Source organism: Chiloscyllium punctatum, chromosome 31, assembly GCF_047496795.1.
Source record: "Chiloscyllium punctatum isolate Juve2018m chromosome 31, sChiPun1.3, whole genome shotgun sequence".
NCBI classification, from domain to species: Eukaryota; Metazoa; Chordata; class Chondrichthyes; order Orectolobiformes; family Hemiscylliidae; genus Chiloscyllium; species Chiloscyllium punctatum.
Window position 1 is genome coordinate 67,194,505 of NC_092769.1, and position 17,840 is coordinate 67,212,344.

The 17,840-nt window shown below is 56.5% G+C and overlaps 1 protein-coding gene across 3 annotated transcripts in view; it reads right to left on the reverse strand.

The window, feature by feature from the left end:
- cnih2 (cornichon family AMPA receptor auxiliary protein 2) overlaps positions 1 to 17,840 on the reverse strand; it is a 245,027-nt gene that overhangs the window by 103,148 nt on the left and 124,039 nt on the right. For all 3 annotated transcript variants that reach the window (XR_011953305.1, XM_072550918.1, XM_072550917.1), the window contains exon 3: positions 12,270 to 12,317. Coding sequence is in view for 2 of the 3 variants with exons in the window: in XM_072550918.1 (XP_072407019.1) it covers positions 12,270 to 12,317 (48 nt within the window). In the remaining variant the exon portion in view is untranslated. The remainder of the gene's footprint in view (positions 1 to 12,269; positions 12,318 to 17,840) is intronic.

Here is a 17,840-nt window from a genome sequence, read left to right on the forward strand (position 1 = left end):
CCCTGCTGTAACACACTCACTCTCCCACACCCTCCCTGTCCCACTGTGACCCTGCTGTAACACACTCACTCTCCCACACCCTCCCTGTCCCACTGTGACCCTGCTGTAACACACTCACTGTCCCACACCCTCCCTGTCCCACTGTGACCCTGCTGTAACACACTCACTCTCCCACACCCTCCCTGTCCCACTGTGACCCTGCTGTAACACACTCACTGTCCCACACCCTCCCTGTCCCACTGTGACCCTGCTGTAACACACTCACTCTCCCACACCCTCCCTGTCCCACTGTGACCCTGCTGTAACACACTCACACTCACACACCCTCCCTGTCCCACTGTGTCCCTGCTGTAACACACTCACTCTCCCACACCCTCCCTGTCCCACTGTGACCCTGCTGTAACACACTCACTGTCTTACACCCTCCCTGTCCCACTGTGACCCTGCTGTAACACACTCACTCTCCCACACCCTCCCTGTCCCACTGTGACCCTGTTGTAACACACTCACTTTCCCACACCCTCGCTGTCCCACTGTGACCCTGTTGTAACACACTGACTTTCCCACACCCTCCCTGTCCCACTGTGACCCTGCTGTAACACACTCACTCTCCCACACCCACCCTGTCCCACTGTGACCCTGCTGTAACACACTCACTGTCCCACACCCTCCCTGACCCACTGTGACCCTGCTGTAACACACTCACTCTCCCACACCCTCCCTGTCCCACTGTGACCCTGCTGTAACACACTCACTCTCCCACACCCTCCCTGTCCCACTGTGACCCTGCTGTAACACACTCACTCTCCCACACCCTCCCTGTCCCACTGTGACCCTGCTGTAACACACTCACTGTCCCACACCCTCCCTGTCCCACTGTGACCCTGCTGTAACACACTCACTCTCCCACACCCTCCCTGTCCCACTGTGACCCTGCTGTAACACACTCACTCGCCCACACCCTCCCTGTCCCACTGTGACCCTGCTGTAACACACTCACTCTCACACACCCTCCCTGTCCCACTGTGACCCTGCTGTAACACACTCACTCTCCCACACCCTCCCTGTCCCACTGTGACCCTGCTGTAACACACTCACTGTCCCACACCCTCCCTGTCCCACTGTGACCCTGCTGTAACACACTCACTGTCCCACACCCTCCCTGTCCCACTGTGACCCTGCTGTAACACACTCACTCTCCCACACCCTCCCTGTCCCACTGTGACACTGCTGTAACACACTCACTCTCCCACACCCTCCCTGTCCCACTGTGACCCTGCTGTAACACACTCACTCTCCCACACCCTCCCTGTCCCACTGTGACCCTGCTGTAACAGACTCACTCTCCCACACCCTCCCTGTCCCACTGTGACCCTGCTGTAACACACTCACTCTCCCACACCCTCCCTGTCCCACTGTGACCCTGCTGTAACACACTCACTCTCCCACACCCTCCCTGTCCCACTGTGTCCCTGCTGTAACACACTCACTCTCCCACACCCTCCCTGTCCCACTGTGACACTCCTGTAACACACTCACTGTCCCACACCCTCCCTGACCCACTGTGACCCTGCTGTAACACACTCACTGTCCCACACCCTCCCTGTCCCACTGTGACCCTGCTGTAACACACTCACTGTCCCACACCCTCCCTGTCCCACTGTGACCCTGCTGTAACACACTCACTCTCCCACACCCTCCCTGTCCCACTGTGACCCTGCTGTAACACACTCACTCTCCCACACCCTCCCTGTCCCACTGTGACCCTGCTGTAACACACTCACTCTCCCACACCCTCCCTGTCCCACTGTGACCCTGCTGTAACACACTCACTCTCCCACACCCTCCCTGTCCCACTGTGACCCTGCTGTAACACACTCACTATCTCACACCCTCCCTGTCCCACTGTGACCCTGCTGTAACACACTCACTGTCCCACACCCTCCCTGTCCCACTGTGACCCTGCTGTAACACACTCACTCTCCCACACCTTCCCTGTCCCACTGTGACCCTGCTGTAACACACTCACTATCTCACACCCTCCCTGTCCCACTGTGACCCTGCTGTAACACACTCACTGTCTCACACCCTCCCTGTCCCACTGTGACCCTGCTGTAACACACTCACTGTCCAACACCCTCCCTGTCCCACTGTGACCCTGCTGTAACACACTCACTCTCCCACACCCTCCCTGTCCCACTGTGACCCTGCTGTAACACACTCACTCTCCCACACCCTCCCTGTCCCACTGTGACCCTGCTGTAACACACTCACTCTCCCACACCCTCCCTGTCCAATTGTGACCCTGCTGTAACACACTCACTCTCCCACACCCTCCCTGTCCCACTGTGACCCTGCTGTAACACACTCACTCTCCCACACCCTCCCTGTCCCACTGTGACCCTGCTGTAACACACTCACTGTCCCACACCCTCTCTGTCCCACTGTGACCCTGCTGTAACACACTCACTCTCCCACACCCTCCCTGTCCCACTGTGACACTCCTGTAACACACTCACTGTCGCACACCCTCCCTGTCCCACTGTGACCCTGCTGTAACACACTCACTGTCCCACACCCTCCCTGTCCCACTGTGACCCTGCTGTAACACACTCACTGTCTCACACCCTCCCTGTCCCACTGTGTCCCTGCTGTAACACACTCACTGTCCCACACCCTCCCTGTCACACTGTGAACCTGCTGTAACACACTCACTCTCCCACACCCTCCCTGTCCCACTGTGACCCTGCTGTAACACACTCACTGTCCCACACCCTCCCTGTCCCACTGTGACCCTGCTGTAACACACTCACTCTCCCACACCCTCCCTGTCCCACTGTGACCCTGCTGTAACACACTCACTGTCCCACACCCTCCCTGTCCCATTGTGACCCTGCTGTAACACACTCCCTGTCCCACACCCTCCCTATCCCACTGTGACCCTGCTGTAACACACTCACTCTCCCACACCCTCCCTGTCCCACTGTGACCCTGCTGTAACACACTCACTCTCCCACACCCTCCCTGTCCCACTGTGACCCTGCTGTAACACACTCACTCTCCCACACCCTCCCTGTCCCACTGTGACTCTGCCGTAACACACTCACTCTCCCACACCCTCACTGTCCCACTGTGTCCCTGCTGTAACACACTCACTATCCCACACCCTCCCTGTCCCACTGTGTCCCTGCTGTAACACACTCACTCTCCCACACCCTCCCTGTCCCACTGTGACCCTGCTGTAACACACTCACTGTCCCACACCCTCCCTGTCCCACTGTGACCCTGCTGTAACACACTCACTCTCCCACACCCTCCCTGTCCCACTGTGACCCTGCTGTAACACACTCACTGTCCCACACCCTCCCTGTCACACTGTGACCCTGCTGTAACACACTCACTGTCCCACACCCTCCCTGTCCCACTGTGACCCTGCTGTAACACACTCACTCTCCCACACCCTCCCTGTCCCACTGTGACCCTGCTGTAACACACTCACTGTCTCACACCCTCCCTGTCCCACTGTGAACCTGCTGTAACACACTCACACTCTCACACCCTCCCTGTCCCACTGTGACCCTGCTGTAACACACTCACTGTCCCACTATCTCCCTGTCCCACTGTGACCCTGCTGTAACACACTCACTCTCCCACACCCTCCCTGTCCCACTGTGACGCTGCTGTAACACACTCACTCTCCCACACCCTCCCTGTCCCACTGTGACCCTGCTGTAACACACTCACTCTCCCACACCCTCCCTGTTCCACTGTGACCCTGCTGTAACACACTCACTGACCCACACCCTCCCTGTCCCACTGTGACCCTGCTGTAACACACTCACTCTCCCACACCCTCCCTGTCCCACTGTGTCCCTGCTGTAACACAATCACTGTCTCGCACCCTCCCTGTCCCACTGTGACCCTGCTGTAACACACTCACTCTCCCACACCCTCCCTGTCCCACTGTGACCCTGCTGTAACACACTCACTCTCCCACACCCTCCCTGTCCCACTGTGACCCTGCTGTAACACACTCACTCTCCCACACCCTCCCTGTCCCACTGTGACCCTGCTGTAACACACTCACTGTCCCACACCCTCCCTGTCCCACTGTGACCCTGCTGTAACACACTCACTCTCCCACACCCTCCCTGTCCCACTGTGACCCTGCTGTAACACACTCACTGTCCCACACCCTCCCTGTCCCACTGTGACCCTGCTGTAACACACTCACTCTCCCACACCCTCCCTGTCCCACTGTGACCCTGCTGTAACACACTCACACTCACACACCCTCCCTGTCCCACTGTGTCCCTGCTGTAACACACTCACTCTCCCACACCCTCCCTGTCCCACTGTGACCCTGCTGTAACACACTCACTGTCTTACACCCTCCCTGTCCCACTGTGACCCTGCTGTAACACACTCACTCTCCCACACCCTCCCTGTCCCACTGTGACCCTGTTGTAACACACTCACTTTCCCACACCCTCGCTGTCCCACTGTGACCCTGTTGTAACACACTGACTTTCCCACACCCTCCCTGTCCCACTGTGACCCTGCTGTAACACACTCACTCTCCCACACCCACCCTGTCCCACTGTGACCCTGCTGTAACACACTCACTGTCCCACACCCTCCCTGACGCACTGTGACCCTGCTGTAACACACTCACTCTCCCACACCCTCCCTGTCCCACTGTGACCCTGCTGTAACACACTCACTCTCCCACACCCTCCCTGTCCCACTGTGACCCTGCTGTAACACACTCACTCTCCCACACCCTCCCTGTCCCACTGTGACCCTGCTGTAACACACTCACTGTCCCACACCCTCCCTGTCCCACTGTGACCCTGCTGTAACACACTCACTCTCCCACACCCTCCCTGTCCCACTGTGACCCTGCTGTAACACACTCACTCGCCCACACCCTCCCTGTCCCACTGTGACCCTGCTGTAACACACTCACTCTCACACACCCTCCCTGTCCCACTGTGACCCTGCTGTAACACACTCACTCTCCCACACCCTCCCTGTCCCACTGTGACCCTGCTGTAACACACTCACTGTCCCACACCCTCCCTGTCCCACTGTGACCCTGCTGTAACACACTCACTGTCCCACACCCTCCCTGTCCCACTGTGACCCTGCTGTAACACACTCACTCTCCCACACCCTCCCTGTCCCACTGTGACACTGCTGTAACACACTCACTCTCCCACACCCTCCCTGTCCCACTGTGACCCTGCTGTAACACACTCACTCTCCCACACCCTCCCTGTCCCACTGTGACCCTGCTGTAACAGACTCACTCTCCCACACCCTCCCTGTCCCACTGTGACCCTGCTGTAACACACTCACTCTCCCACACCCTCCCTGTCCCACTGTGACCCTGCTGTAACACACTCACTCTCCCACACCCTCCCTGTCCCACTGTGTCCCTGCTGTAACACACTCACTCTCCCACACCCTCCCTGTCCCACTGTGACACTCCTGTAACACACTCACTGTCCCACACCCTCCCTGACCCACTGTGACCCTGCTGTAACACACTCACTGTCCCACACCCTCCCTGTCCCACTGTGACCCTGCTGTAACACACTCACTGTCCCACACCCTCCCTGTCCCACTGTGACCCTGCTGTAACACACTCACTCTCCCACACCCTCCCTGTCCCACTGTGACCCTGCTGTAACACACTCACTCTCCCACACCCTCCCTGTCCCACTGTGACCCTGCTGTAACACACTCACTCTCCCACACCCTCCCTGTCCCACTGTGACCCTGCTGTAACACACTCACTCTCCCACACCCTCCCTGTCCCACTGTGACCCTGCTGTAACACACTCACTATCTCACACCCTCCCTGTCCCACTGTGACCCTGCTGTAACACACTCACTGTCCCACACCCTCCCTGTCCCACTGTGACCCTGCTGTAACACACTCACTCTCCCACACCTTCCCTGTCCCACTGTGACCCTGCTGTAACACACTCACTATCTCACACCCTCCCTGTCCCACTGTGACCCTGCTGTAACACACTCACTGTCTCACACCCTCCCTGTCCCACTGTGACCCTGCTGTAACACACTCACTGTCCAACACCCTCCCTGTCCCACTGTGACCCTGCTGTAACACACTCACTCTCCCACACCCTCCCTGTCCCACTGTGACCCTGCTGTAACACACTCACTCTCCCACACCCTCCCTGTCCCACTGTGACCCTGCTGTAACACACTCACTCTCCCACACCCTCCCTGTCCAATTGTGACCCTGCTGTAACACACTCACTCTCCCACACCCTCCCTGTCCCACTGTGACCCTGCTGTAACACACTCACTCTCCCACACCCTCCCTGTCCCACTGTGACCCTGCTGTAACACACTCACTGTCCCACACCCTCTCTGTCCCACTGTGACCCTGCTGTAACACACTCACTCTCCCACACCCTCCCTGTCCCACTGTGACACTCCTGTAACACACTCACTGTCGCACACCCTCCCTGTCCCACTGTGACCCTGCTGTAACACACTCACTGTCCCACACCCTCCCTGTCCCACTGTGACCCTGCTGTAACACACTCACTGTCTCACACCCTCCCTGTCCCACTGTGTCCCTGCTGTAACACACTCACTGTCCCACACCCTCCCTGTCACACTGTGAACCTGCTGTAACACACTCACTCTCCCACACCCTCCCTGTCCCACTGTGACCCTGCTGTAACACACTCACTGTCCCACACCCTCCCTGTCCCACTGTGACCCTGCTGTAACACACTCACTCTCCCACACCCTCCCTGTCCCACTGTGACCCTGCTGTAACACACTCACTGTCCCACACCCTCCCTGTCCCATTGTGACCCTGCTGTAACACACTCCCTGTCCCACACCCTCCCTATCCCACTGTGACCCTGCTGTAACACACTCACTCTCCCACACCCTCCCTGTCCCACTGTGACCCTGCTGTAACACACTCACTCTCCCACACCCTCCCTGTCCCACTGTGACCCTGCTGTAACACACTCACTCTCCCACACCCTCCCTGTCCCACTGTGACTCTGCCGTAACACACTCACTCTCCCACACCCTCACTGTCCCACTGTGTCCCTGCTGTAACACACTCACTATCCCACACCCTCCCTGTCCCACTGTGTCCCTGCTGTAACACACTCACTCTCCCACACCCTCCCTGTCCCACTGTGACCCTGCTGTAACACACTCACTGTCCCACACCCTCCCTGTCCCACTGTGACCCTGCTGTAACACACTCACTCTCCCACACCCTCCCTGTCCCACTGTGACCCTGCTGTAACACACTCACTGTCCCACACCCTCCCTGTCACACTGTGACCCTGCTGTAACACACTCACTGTCCCACACCCTCCCTGTCCCACTGTGACCCTGCTGTAACACACTCACTCTCCCACACCCTCCCTGTCCCACTGTGACCCTGCTGTAACACACTCACTGTCTCACACCCTCCCTGTCCCACTGTGAACCTGCTGTAACACACTCACACTCTCACACCCTCCCTGTCCCACTGTGACCCTGCTGTAACACACTCACTGTCCCACTATCTCCCTGTCCCACTGTGACCCTGCTGTAACACACTCACTCTCCCACACCCTCCCTGTCCCACTGTGACCCTGCTGTAACACACTCACTCTCTCACACCCTCCCTGTCCCACTGTGACCATGCTGTAACACACTCACTGTCTCACACCCTCCCTGTCCCACTGTGACCCTGCTGTAACACACTCACACTCTCACACCCTCCCTGTCCCACTGTGACCCTGCTGTCACACACTCACTCTCCCACACCCTCCCTGTCCCACTGTGACCCTGCTGTAACACACTCACTCTCCCACACCCTCCCTGTCCCACTGTGACCCTGCTGTAACACACTCACTCTCCCACACCCTCCCTGTCCCACTGTGTCCCTGCTGTAACACACTCACTCTCCCACACCCTCCCTGTCCCACTGTGACCCTGCTGTAACACACTCACACTCTCACACCCTCCCTGTCCCACTGTGACCCTGCTGTCACACACTCACTCTCCCACACCCTCCCTGTCCCACTGTGACCCTGCTGTAACACACTCACTCTCCCACACCCTCCCTGTCCCACTGTGTCCCTGCTGTAACACACTCACTCTCCCACACCCTCCCTGTCCCACTGTGACCCTGCTGTAACACACTCACTGTCCCACACCCTCCCTGTCCCACTGTGACCCTGCTGTAACACACTCGCTGTCCCACACCCTCCCTGTCCCACTGTGAACCTGCTGTAACACACGCACTGTCCCGCACCCTCCCTGTCCCACTGTGACCCTGCTGTAACACACTCACTCTCCCACACCCTCCCTGTCCCACTGTGACCCTGCTGTAACACACTCACTCTCCCACACCCTCCCTGTCCCACTGTGACCCTGCTGTAACACACTCACTCTCCCACACCCTCCCTGTCCCACTGTGACCCTGCTGTAACACACTCACTGACCCACACCCTCCCTGTCCCACTGTGACCCTGCTGTAACACACTCACTATCTCACACCCTCCCTGTCCCACTGTGACCCTGCTGTAACACACTCACTGTCCCACTCTCTCCCTGTCCCACTGTGACCCTGCTGTAACACACTCACTCTCCCACACCCTCCCTGTCCCACTGTGACCCTGCTGTAACACACTCACTCTCCCACACCCTCCCTGTCCTACTGTGTCCCTGCTGTAACACACTCACTCTCCCACACCCTCCCTGTCCCACTGTGACCCTGCTGTAACACACTCAGTGTCTTACACCCTCCCTGTCCCACTGTGACCCTGCTGTAACACACTCACTCTCCCACACCCACCCTGTCCCACTGTGACCCTGCTGTAACACACTCACTGTCTCACACCCTCCCTGTCCCACTGTGACCCTGCTGTAACACACTCTCTCTCCCACACCCTCCCTGTCCCACTGTGACCCTGCTGTAACACACTCACTCTCCCACACCCTCCCTGTCCCACTGTGACCCTGCTGTAACACACTCACTCTCCCACACCCTCCCTGTCCCACTGTGACCCTGCTGTAACACACTCACTGTCTCACACCCTCCCTGTCCCACTGTGAACCTGCTGTAACACACTCACACTCTCACACCCTCCCTGTCCCACTGTGACCCTGCTGTAACACACTCACTGTCCCACTATCTCCCTGTCCCACTGTGACCCTGCTGTAACACACTCACTGTCTCACACCCTCCCTGTCCCACTGTGACCCTGCTGTAACACACTCACTCTCCCACACCCTCCCTGTCCCACTGTGACCCTGCTGTAACACACTCACTGTCTCACACCCTCCCTGTCCCACTGTGACCCTGCTGTAACACACTCACTCTCCCACACCCTCCCTGTCCCACTGTGTCCCTGCTGTAACACACTCACTCTCCCACACCCTCCCTGTCCCACTGTGACCCTGCTGTAACACACTCACACTCTCACACCCTCCCTGTCCCACTGTGACCCTGCTGTCACACACTCACTCTCCCACACCCTCCCTGTCCCACTGTGACCCTGCTGTAACACACTCACTGTCCCACACCCTCCCTGTCCCACTGTGACCCTGCTGTAACACACTCGCTGTCCCACACCCTCCCTGTCCCACTGTGAACCTGCTGTAACACACGCACTGTCCCGCACCCTCCCTGTCCCACTGTGACCCTGCTGTAACACACTCACTCTCCCACACCCTCCCTGTCCCACTGTGACCCTGCTGTAACACACTCACTCTCCCACACCCTCCCTGTCCCACTGTGACCCTGCTGTAACACACTCACTCTCCCACACCCTCCCTGTCCCACTGTGACCCTGCTGTAACACACTCACTGACCCACACCCTCCCTGTCCCACTGTGACCCTGCTGTAACACACTCACTATCTCACACCCTCCCTGTCCCACTGTGACCCTGCTGTAACACACTCACTGTCCCACTCTCTCCCTGTCCCACTGTGACCCTGCTGTAACACACTCACTCTCCCACACCCTCCCTGTCCCACTGTGACCCTGCTGTAACACACTCACTCTCCCACACCCTCCCTGTCCTACTGTGTCCCTGCTGTAACACACTCACTCTCCCACACCCTCCCTGTCCCACTGTGACCCTGCTGTAACACACTCACTGTCTCACACCCTCCCTGTCCCACTGTGACCCTGCTGTAACACACTCAGTGTCTTACACCCTCCCTGTCCCACTGTGACCCTGCTGTAACACACTCACTCTCCCACACCCACCCTGTCCCACTGTGACCCTGCTGTAACACACTCACTGTCTCACACCCTCCCTGTCCCACTGTGACCCTGCTGTAACACACTCACTGTCTTACACCCTCCCTGTCCCACTGTGTCCCTGCTGTAACACACTCACTCTCCCACACCCTCCCTGTCCCACTGTGACCCTGCTGTAACACACTCACTCTCCCACTCCCTCCCTGTCCCACTGTGACCCTGCTGTAACACACTCACTCTCCCACACCCTCCCTGTCCCACTGTGACCCTGCTGTAACACACTCTCTCTCCCACACCCTCCCTGTCCCACTGTGACCCTGCTGTAACACACTCACTGTCCCACACCCTCCCTGTCCCACTGTGACCCTGCTGTAACACACTCACTCTCTCACACCCTCCCTGTCCCACTGTGACCCTGCTGTAACACACTCACTCTCCCACACCCTCCCTGTCCCACTGTGACCCTGCTGTAACACACTCACTCTCCCACACCCTCCCTGTCTCACTGTGACCCTGCTGTAACACACTCACTCTCCCACACCCTCCCTGTCCCACTGTGACCCTGCTGTAACACACTCACTCTCCCACACCCTCCCTGTCCCACTGTGACCCTGCTGTAACACACTCACTCTCCCACTCCCTCCCTGTCCCACTGTGACCCTGCTGTAACACACTCACTCTCCCACACCCTCCCTGTCTCACTGTGACCCTGCTGTAACACACTCACTCTCCCACACCCTCCCTGTCCCACTGTGACCCTGCTGTAACACACTCACTCTCCCACACCCTCCCTGTCCCACTGTGACCCTGCTGTAACACACTCACTCTCCCACACCCTCCCTGTCCCACTGTGACGCTGCCGTAACACACTCACTGTCTCACTCTCTCCCTGTCCCACTGTGTCCCTGCTGTAACACACTCACTCTCCCACACCCTCCCTGTCCCACTGTGACCCTGCTGTAACACACTCACTGTCCCACACCCTCCCTGTCCCACTGTGACCCTGCTGTAACACACTCACTCTCCCACACCCTCCCTGTCCCACTGTGACCCTGCTGTAACACACTCACTCTCCCACACCCTCCCTGTCCCACTGTGACCCTGCTGTAACACACTCACTCTCCCACACCCTCCCTGTCCCACTGTGACCCTGCTGTAACAGACTCACTATCTCACACCCTCCCTGTCCCACTGTGACCCTGCTGTAACACACTCACTGTCCCACACCCTCCCTGTCCCACTGTGACCCTGTTGTAACACACTCACTGTCCCACACCCTCCCTGTCCCACTGTGACCCTGCTGTAACACACTCACTGTCTCACGCCCTCCCTGTCCCACTGTGACCCTGCTGTAACACACTCACTCTCCCACACCCTCCCTGTCCCACTGTGACCCTGCTGTAACACACTCACTCTCCCACACCCTCCCTGTCCCACTGTGACCCTGCTGTAACACACTCACTGTCCCACTCGCTCACTGTCCCACTGTGACCCTGCTGTAACACACTCACTGTCCCATACCCAAACAGTGTACCTCACACACTCTCCTGCATCAAGCACTCCTCACACACATAGTCTGTCCCACACACACACACCCACGGTCTGGCCCGGCCATGCAGATATACTCACACCAACTTCGTGTTACACATACGCACACACACACACGCACACACACACACACACACACACACACACACACCCATTCACACACTGGCCCACGCACACACACACGCGCACGCTCACACACACACGTTGTCCTACATATACATATGCATACGCTGTCTTGCACTAACACACATACACTTTCCTGCAAACCCCTGCCCCCACCCACACACCCACCCCCACTCTCCCTATGCACATGGTCTCCTGTATGCACACACATACAGTGTCGTTCTCCCCTCCCACACGCACGCACTCTCCCTCCTCCATATGGACACGTGCCGTGCACACAGCTCCACACCGAGACATGGTCATCATCGACAACGCAAGGCTGTACTCACCTTCCTCAGCAGGCTGCAAATTCTCTCGATGTTCCGCAACCTCTCTCTCTGTTAGTAGAAAGGAAGGAAAGAAAGAAGAAAATGATGACGCAGTTAATGACAAGAGTGAACATGTAATCGAAAGGGATTGGGCGCAAGAGTCAGTAGCAGGCCAGGCCAATTATCTCAGACAACAGAGCTCAGCAGCTACCAGCTCACCCAGTCCCCAACACACAACAGACAACTCATGCAGCATCGCAACTGATTGGGGGGGGGGGGAGACTGGCTGAATGTGTCAATGTGTGTGTCGGTGTGGCTGGACGTCTGTGTCTGGGTCTGGATGTGGAAGTGTGTCTGGTGGAGGGAGGAGGTGGGATATTTGCACATGAATGTGTGTGAAAGATTGTCAGAGTGTGTTCCAGAGTCTACATCGTGTGTTTGGCAATGTGTGTGTGACAGAGTGTATGTGAGTAGGGGTGTGACAGTCTGTAAGTGTGTGTGTGTAACTGGAATGTGTGTGAGTGGATGTAGAGGACAATAGGTGTGTCCCCGGCTATGATGGGGATCTGAGAGAGGAAACATGAGTACGTATATACCCTGTGAGGGGGCAAATTCAGCTAAGCTTCCCATTCACTCCCATTGGACACAATCCCAATGGAGTAAACCCCTTCCCATTCATTCCCATTGTACAAAATCCCAATGGATCAATCCCCTTCCCATTCACTCCTATTATACACAATCCCAATGGACCTAAACCCATTCCCATTCACTCCATTGTATACAATCCCAATGGATCAATCCCCTTCCCATTCACTCCATTGTACACAATCCCAATGGACCTAAACCCATTCCCATTCACTCCATTGTATACAATCCCAATGGATCAATCCCCTTCCCATTCACTCCATTGTACACAATCCCAATGGACCAAACAGCTTCCCACTCACTCCCATTGGACACAATCCCAATGGATCAAACCACTTCCCGTTCACCGCCATTGTACACCATTCCAACGTACCAAATTCCTTCCCATTGTATACAATCCCAAAGGATCAATCCCCTTCCCATTCACTCCCATTGTACACAATCCCAATGTGTGAGAAATAAGAAATGTAGTTTTCTGCAGGCGATATAGAAATGTAGTTTTATAGGTGCTAGTGGAATGTAGTTTCTGTAGATGGGGGAGGGGTAAGACATTATACAAACGGTGACAGAATGTAGCATGTAGTATACTTAAGGCTAATGAATATAGGGGGGTCTTTTAAAGAAGTTGTTTGAAATAAAATAGTTTAAGCTAGGAAATAACGATGGAGTGTTGTAGCTGACCACAAAAGAAGAAATAAGGGCATTTTCACAATACAGCTTATAATAACAGAACAATGAATGCAGACATTTAAGGATATGGGCAGCCTGGTGCATAGATAAGGAAATTGGAAAATAAGTCAGGTAACCGACTTGTGCTAGGACCAATGAGAAAAGGGAGGCGTGATTCAGCAGTTGGTAAACTAGACAAAGAGAGGTTACATGCTCTGTTACGCACACAGTTCTACTGGACCATGGAAGTGTCCGGACTTGCAAGGCCGTAATAAATTGTCCTTGTTTTCAAGGCTTTGTCTCTGGCTGATTTGTGAGTGAGTTCTGTTTCTCACACAATGGATCAACCCCCTTCCCATTCACTCCCACTGTACATAATCCCTATGGACCCAAACGCCTTCCCATTCACTCCCATTGTACACAATCTCAACGGATCAAACCCCTTCCCATTTGCTGCCATTGTACACAATCCCACTGGAGTAAACCCCTTCCCATTCATTCCCATTGTACACAATCCCAATGGAGTAAACCCCTTCCCATTCACTCCCATTGTACACAATCCCATTGGAGTAAACCCCTTCCCATTCACTCCCATTGTACACAATCCCATTGGAGTAAACCCCTTCTCATTCACTCCCATTGTACACAATCCCATTGGAGTAAACCTCTTCCCATTCACGCCCATTGTACACAATCCCAATGGATCCAAACCCCTTCCCATTCACTCCCATTGTACACAATCCCAATGGAGTAAACCCCTTCCCATTCACTCCCATTGTACACAATCCCAATGGACCCAAACCCCTGTCCATTCACTCCCATTGTACAAAATCCCAATGGACCCAAACCCCTTCCCATTCACTCCCATTGTACACAATCCCAATGGAGTAAACCCCTTCCCATTCACTCCCATTGTCCACAATCCCAATGGACCCAAACCCCTGTCCATTCACTCCCACTGTACACAATCCCAATGGATCCAAACCCCTTCCCATTCACTCCCATTGTACACAATCCCAATGGACCCAAACCCCTGTCCATTCACTCCCACTGTACACAATCCCAATGGATCCAAACCCCTTCCCATTCACTCCCATTGTACACAATCCCAATGGATCCAAACCCCTTCACATTTCCTCCCATTGTACACAATCCCAATGGACCCAAACCTCTTCCCATTCACTCCCATTGTACACAATCCCAGTGGAATAAACCCCTTCCCATTCACTCCCAGTGTACACAATCCCAATGGACCCAAACCCTTTTCCCATTCCCTCCCATTGTGCACTACCCCAATGTCCCAAATCTTTTCCCATTCCCTCCCATTGTGCACTACCCCAATGTCCCAAATCGTTCCCCATTCCCTCCCACTCTGCACAACTGTGAATTGACGGAGGCAGGTGAGGAGGTTTGGACCGGATGCCCTTGTGTAGTCCCAGTTTGTGGCCCACTGGCCTGTGACAGGGGTTGGGGCAGGGGGGCGGGGGTGGGGGGGTGGATTGACGGCAAACAGCGAGGTCCCACGCGCCCCCTCACGCATCCCCTCACGGACCCAACCCGTCCAATTCCCTCTCCTCCCCCAGAACACCATCCCTTCCGAGAAGAGACGGGAGGAAGGGGTAAACTCAGGACGGCGGGGGTGGGTGGGGAGGGTGGGAGGGTTGGGGGGGTGGGGTTCACCGGTGGGAGCCGCTGAAGGGAGGGTTTGGCTGCGAAAAGGCAATGGGGCGTGTGGTAACTGTTCCCGACATCCCCTCTTCCTCCAGAGCTCTCCGCTGTATTAAGCGCTGCATCCTGATGTCCCCCTGGTTTCCATCACTGACTCTGAGCATGGTGCTGTTGCTACGGTAACCAGCTTATTCAATCTATTCCACATTCTCGCCGTCCGCTTCCCCTCCCCCACATCGACACAAGTTCCCTCAGACACAGAGAGCTCTGCTCCTTTTATTGCAAGCTCGTTTTGCAGAAGGAGGGGTGGGGGGGGGGAAGGGTTTCCGGTTTTCCTAGTCAATAAAAACTCCACTGACATTCCGGCCATCACACTCACGATCCCCATCCAGAGCCACTCACAGATACCCCTTGAGGCTGCAGTTTCCCTTCTCCACTTCCTGCTCCACGGGCAGTTAGGGACAGGCAATAAAGATCTGCCCCATCAGTGATGCCCCTTGACCCACAAACGGATTTTTAAAAACATGATCGTAATGCCCAGCGGGCTTATGAAAACCAGACATGGCCACACCAAAGGTGCCCACACAGCGCAAACCCACAATTCCAATGGACAATCGAACAGCTGGGGTTTTGGTTGGTCCAGTAGATGCGGCCCCACAAGGACACACCGGCCATCCCTCCTCCCACGATTCTTCGGGGCGTGAGCTACTGTCTAAATCAGGAGACAGGGAACATGCCTCCGCGTCTCAAACTCTCTGACAGTGCGGCACTCCCTCAGCACTGACCCTCCGACAGTGCGGCACTCCCTCAGTACTGACCCTCCGACAGTGCGGCGCTCCCTCAGTACTGACCCTCCGACAGTGCGGCGCTCCCTCAGTACTGACCCTCCGACAGTGCGGCGCTCCCTCAGTACTGACCCTCTGACTGTGCGGCACTCCCACAGCACTGACCCTCCGACAGTGCGGCACTCCCTCAGTACTGACCCTCCGACAGTGCGGCACTCCCTCAGTACTGACCCTCCGACAGTGCGGCACACCCTCAGTACTGACCCTCCGACTGTGCGGCACTCCCTCAGTACTGATCCTCCGACAGTGCGGCACTCCCTCAGTACTGACCCTCCGAGAGTGCGGCACTCCCTCAGTACTGACCCTCCGACAGTGCGGCACTCCCTCAGTACTGACCCTCCGACAGTGCGGCACTCCCTCAGTACTAACACTCCGACAGTGCAGCACTCCCTCAGTACTGACCCTCTGACCGTGCAGCACTCCCTCAGTACTGACCTTCTGACAGTGCAGCATTCCCTCAGTACTGACCCTCCGACAGTGCGGCACTCTCTCAGTACTGACCCTCCGACAGTGCGGCACTCCCTCAGTACTGACCGTCTGACAATGAAGCACTCCCTCAGTACTGACCCTCTGAGCGTGCGGCACTCCCTCAGTACTGACCCTCCGACAGTGCGGCACTCCCTCAGTACTGACCTTCTGACAGTGTGGCATTCCCTCAGTACTGACCCTCCGACAGTGCGGCACTCCCTCAGTACTGACCCTCTGACAGTGTGGCACTCCCTCAGTACTGACCCTCCGACAGTGCGGCACTCCCTCATTAGTGACCCTCCTACAGTGCTGCACTCCCTCAGCACTGACCCTCCGATAGTGCGGCGCTCCCTCAGTACTGACCCTCTGACAGTGCTGCACTCCCTCAGTACTGACCCTCCTACAGTGCGGCGCTCCCTCAGTACTGACCCTCCGACAGTGCGGCACTACCTCAGTACTGACGCTCCGACAGTGCGGCACTCCCTCTGTACTGACTCTCCGACAGTCCGGCACTCCCTCAGTATTGACCCTCCGACTGTGTGGCACTCCCTCAGTACTGACCCTCTGACAGTGCGGCACCCCCTCAGTACTGACCCTCCAACCGTGCAGCACTCCCTCAGCACTGACCCTCTGACAGTGCGGCACTCCCTCAGTACTGACCCTCCGACTGTGCGGCACTCCCTCAGCACTGACCCTCTGACAGTGCGGCACTCCCTCAGTACTGACCCTCCGACAGTGCAGCACTCCCTCAGTACTGACCCTCTGACAGTGCGGCACTCCCTCAGTACTGACCCTCTGACAGTGCGGCACTCCCTCAGTACTGACCCTCCGACAGTGCGGCACTCCCTCAGTACTGACCCTCTGACAGTGCGGCACTCCCTCAGTACTGACCCTCTGACAGTGCGGCGCTCCCTCAGTACTGACCCTCTGACAGTGCAGTACTCCCTCAGCACTGACCCTCTGACAGTGCGGCACTCCCTCAGTACTGACCCTTTGACAGTGCGGCACTCCCTCAGTACTGACCCTTTGACAGTGCGGCACTCCCTCAGTACTGACCCTCTGACAGTGCGGCACTCCCTCAGTACTGACCCTTTGACAGTGCCGCACTCAGGTGCTGAGTGATTTCAATGTATTTTCCTGTCAGTCGTGCCTCTAAGACTCATCCAGCTGTGACTGGGAGCAAGGACATTTATTAAAGTCTCTTCGAGCGCTGTGTTTACACAGAGGGCCCTGCTGAACAGTGGCTGCTAAGTTGAGACAAATGATCCTTGCCACAGCAGTGATAGTGGGATTAGAT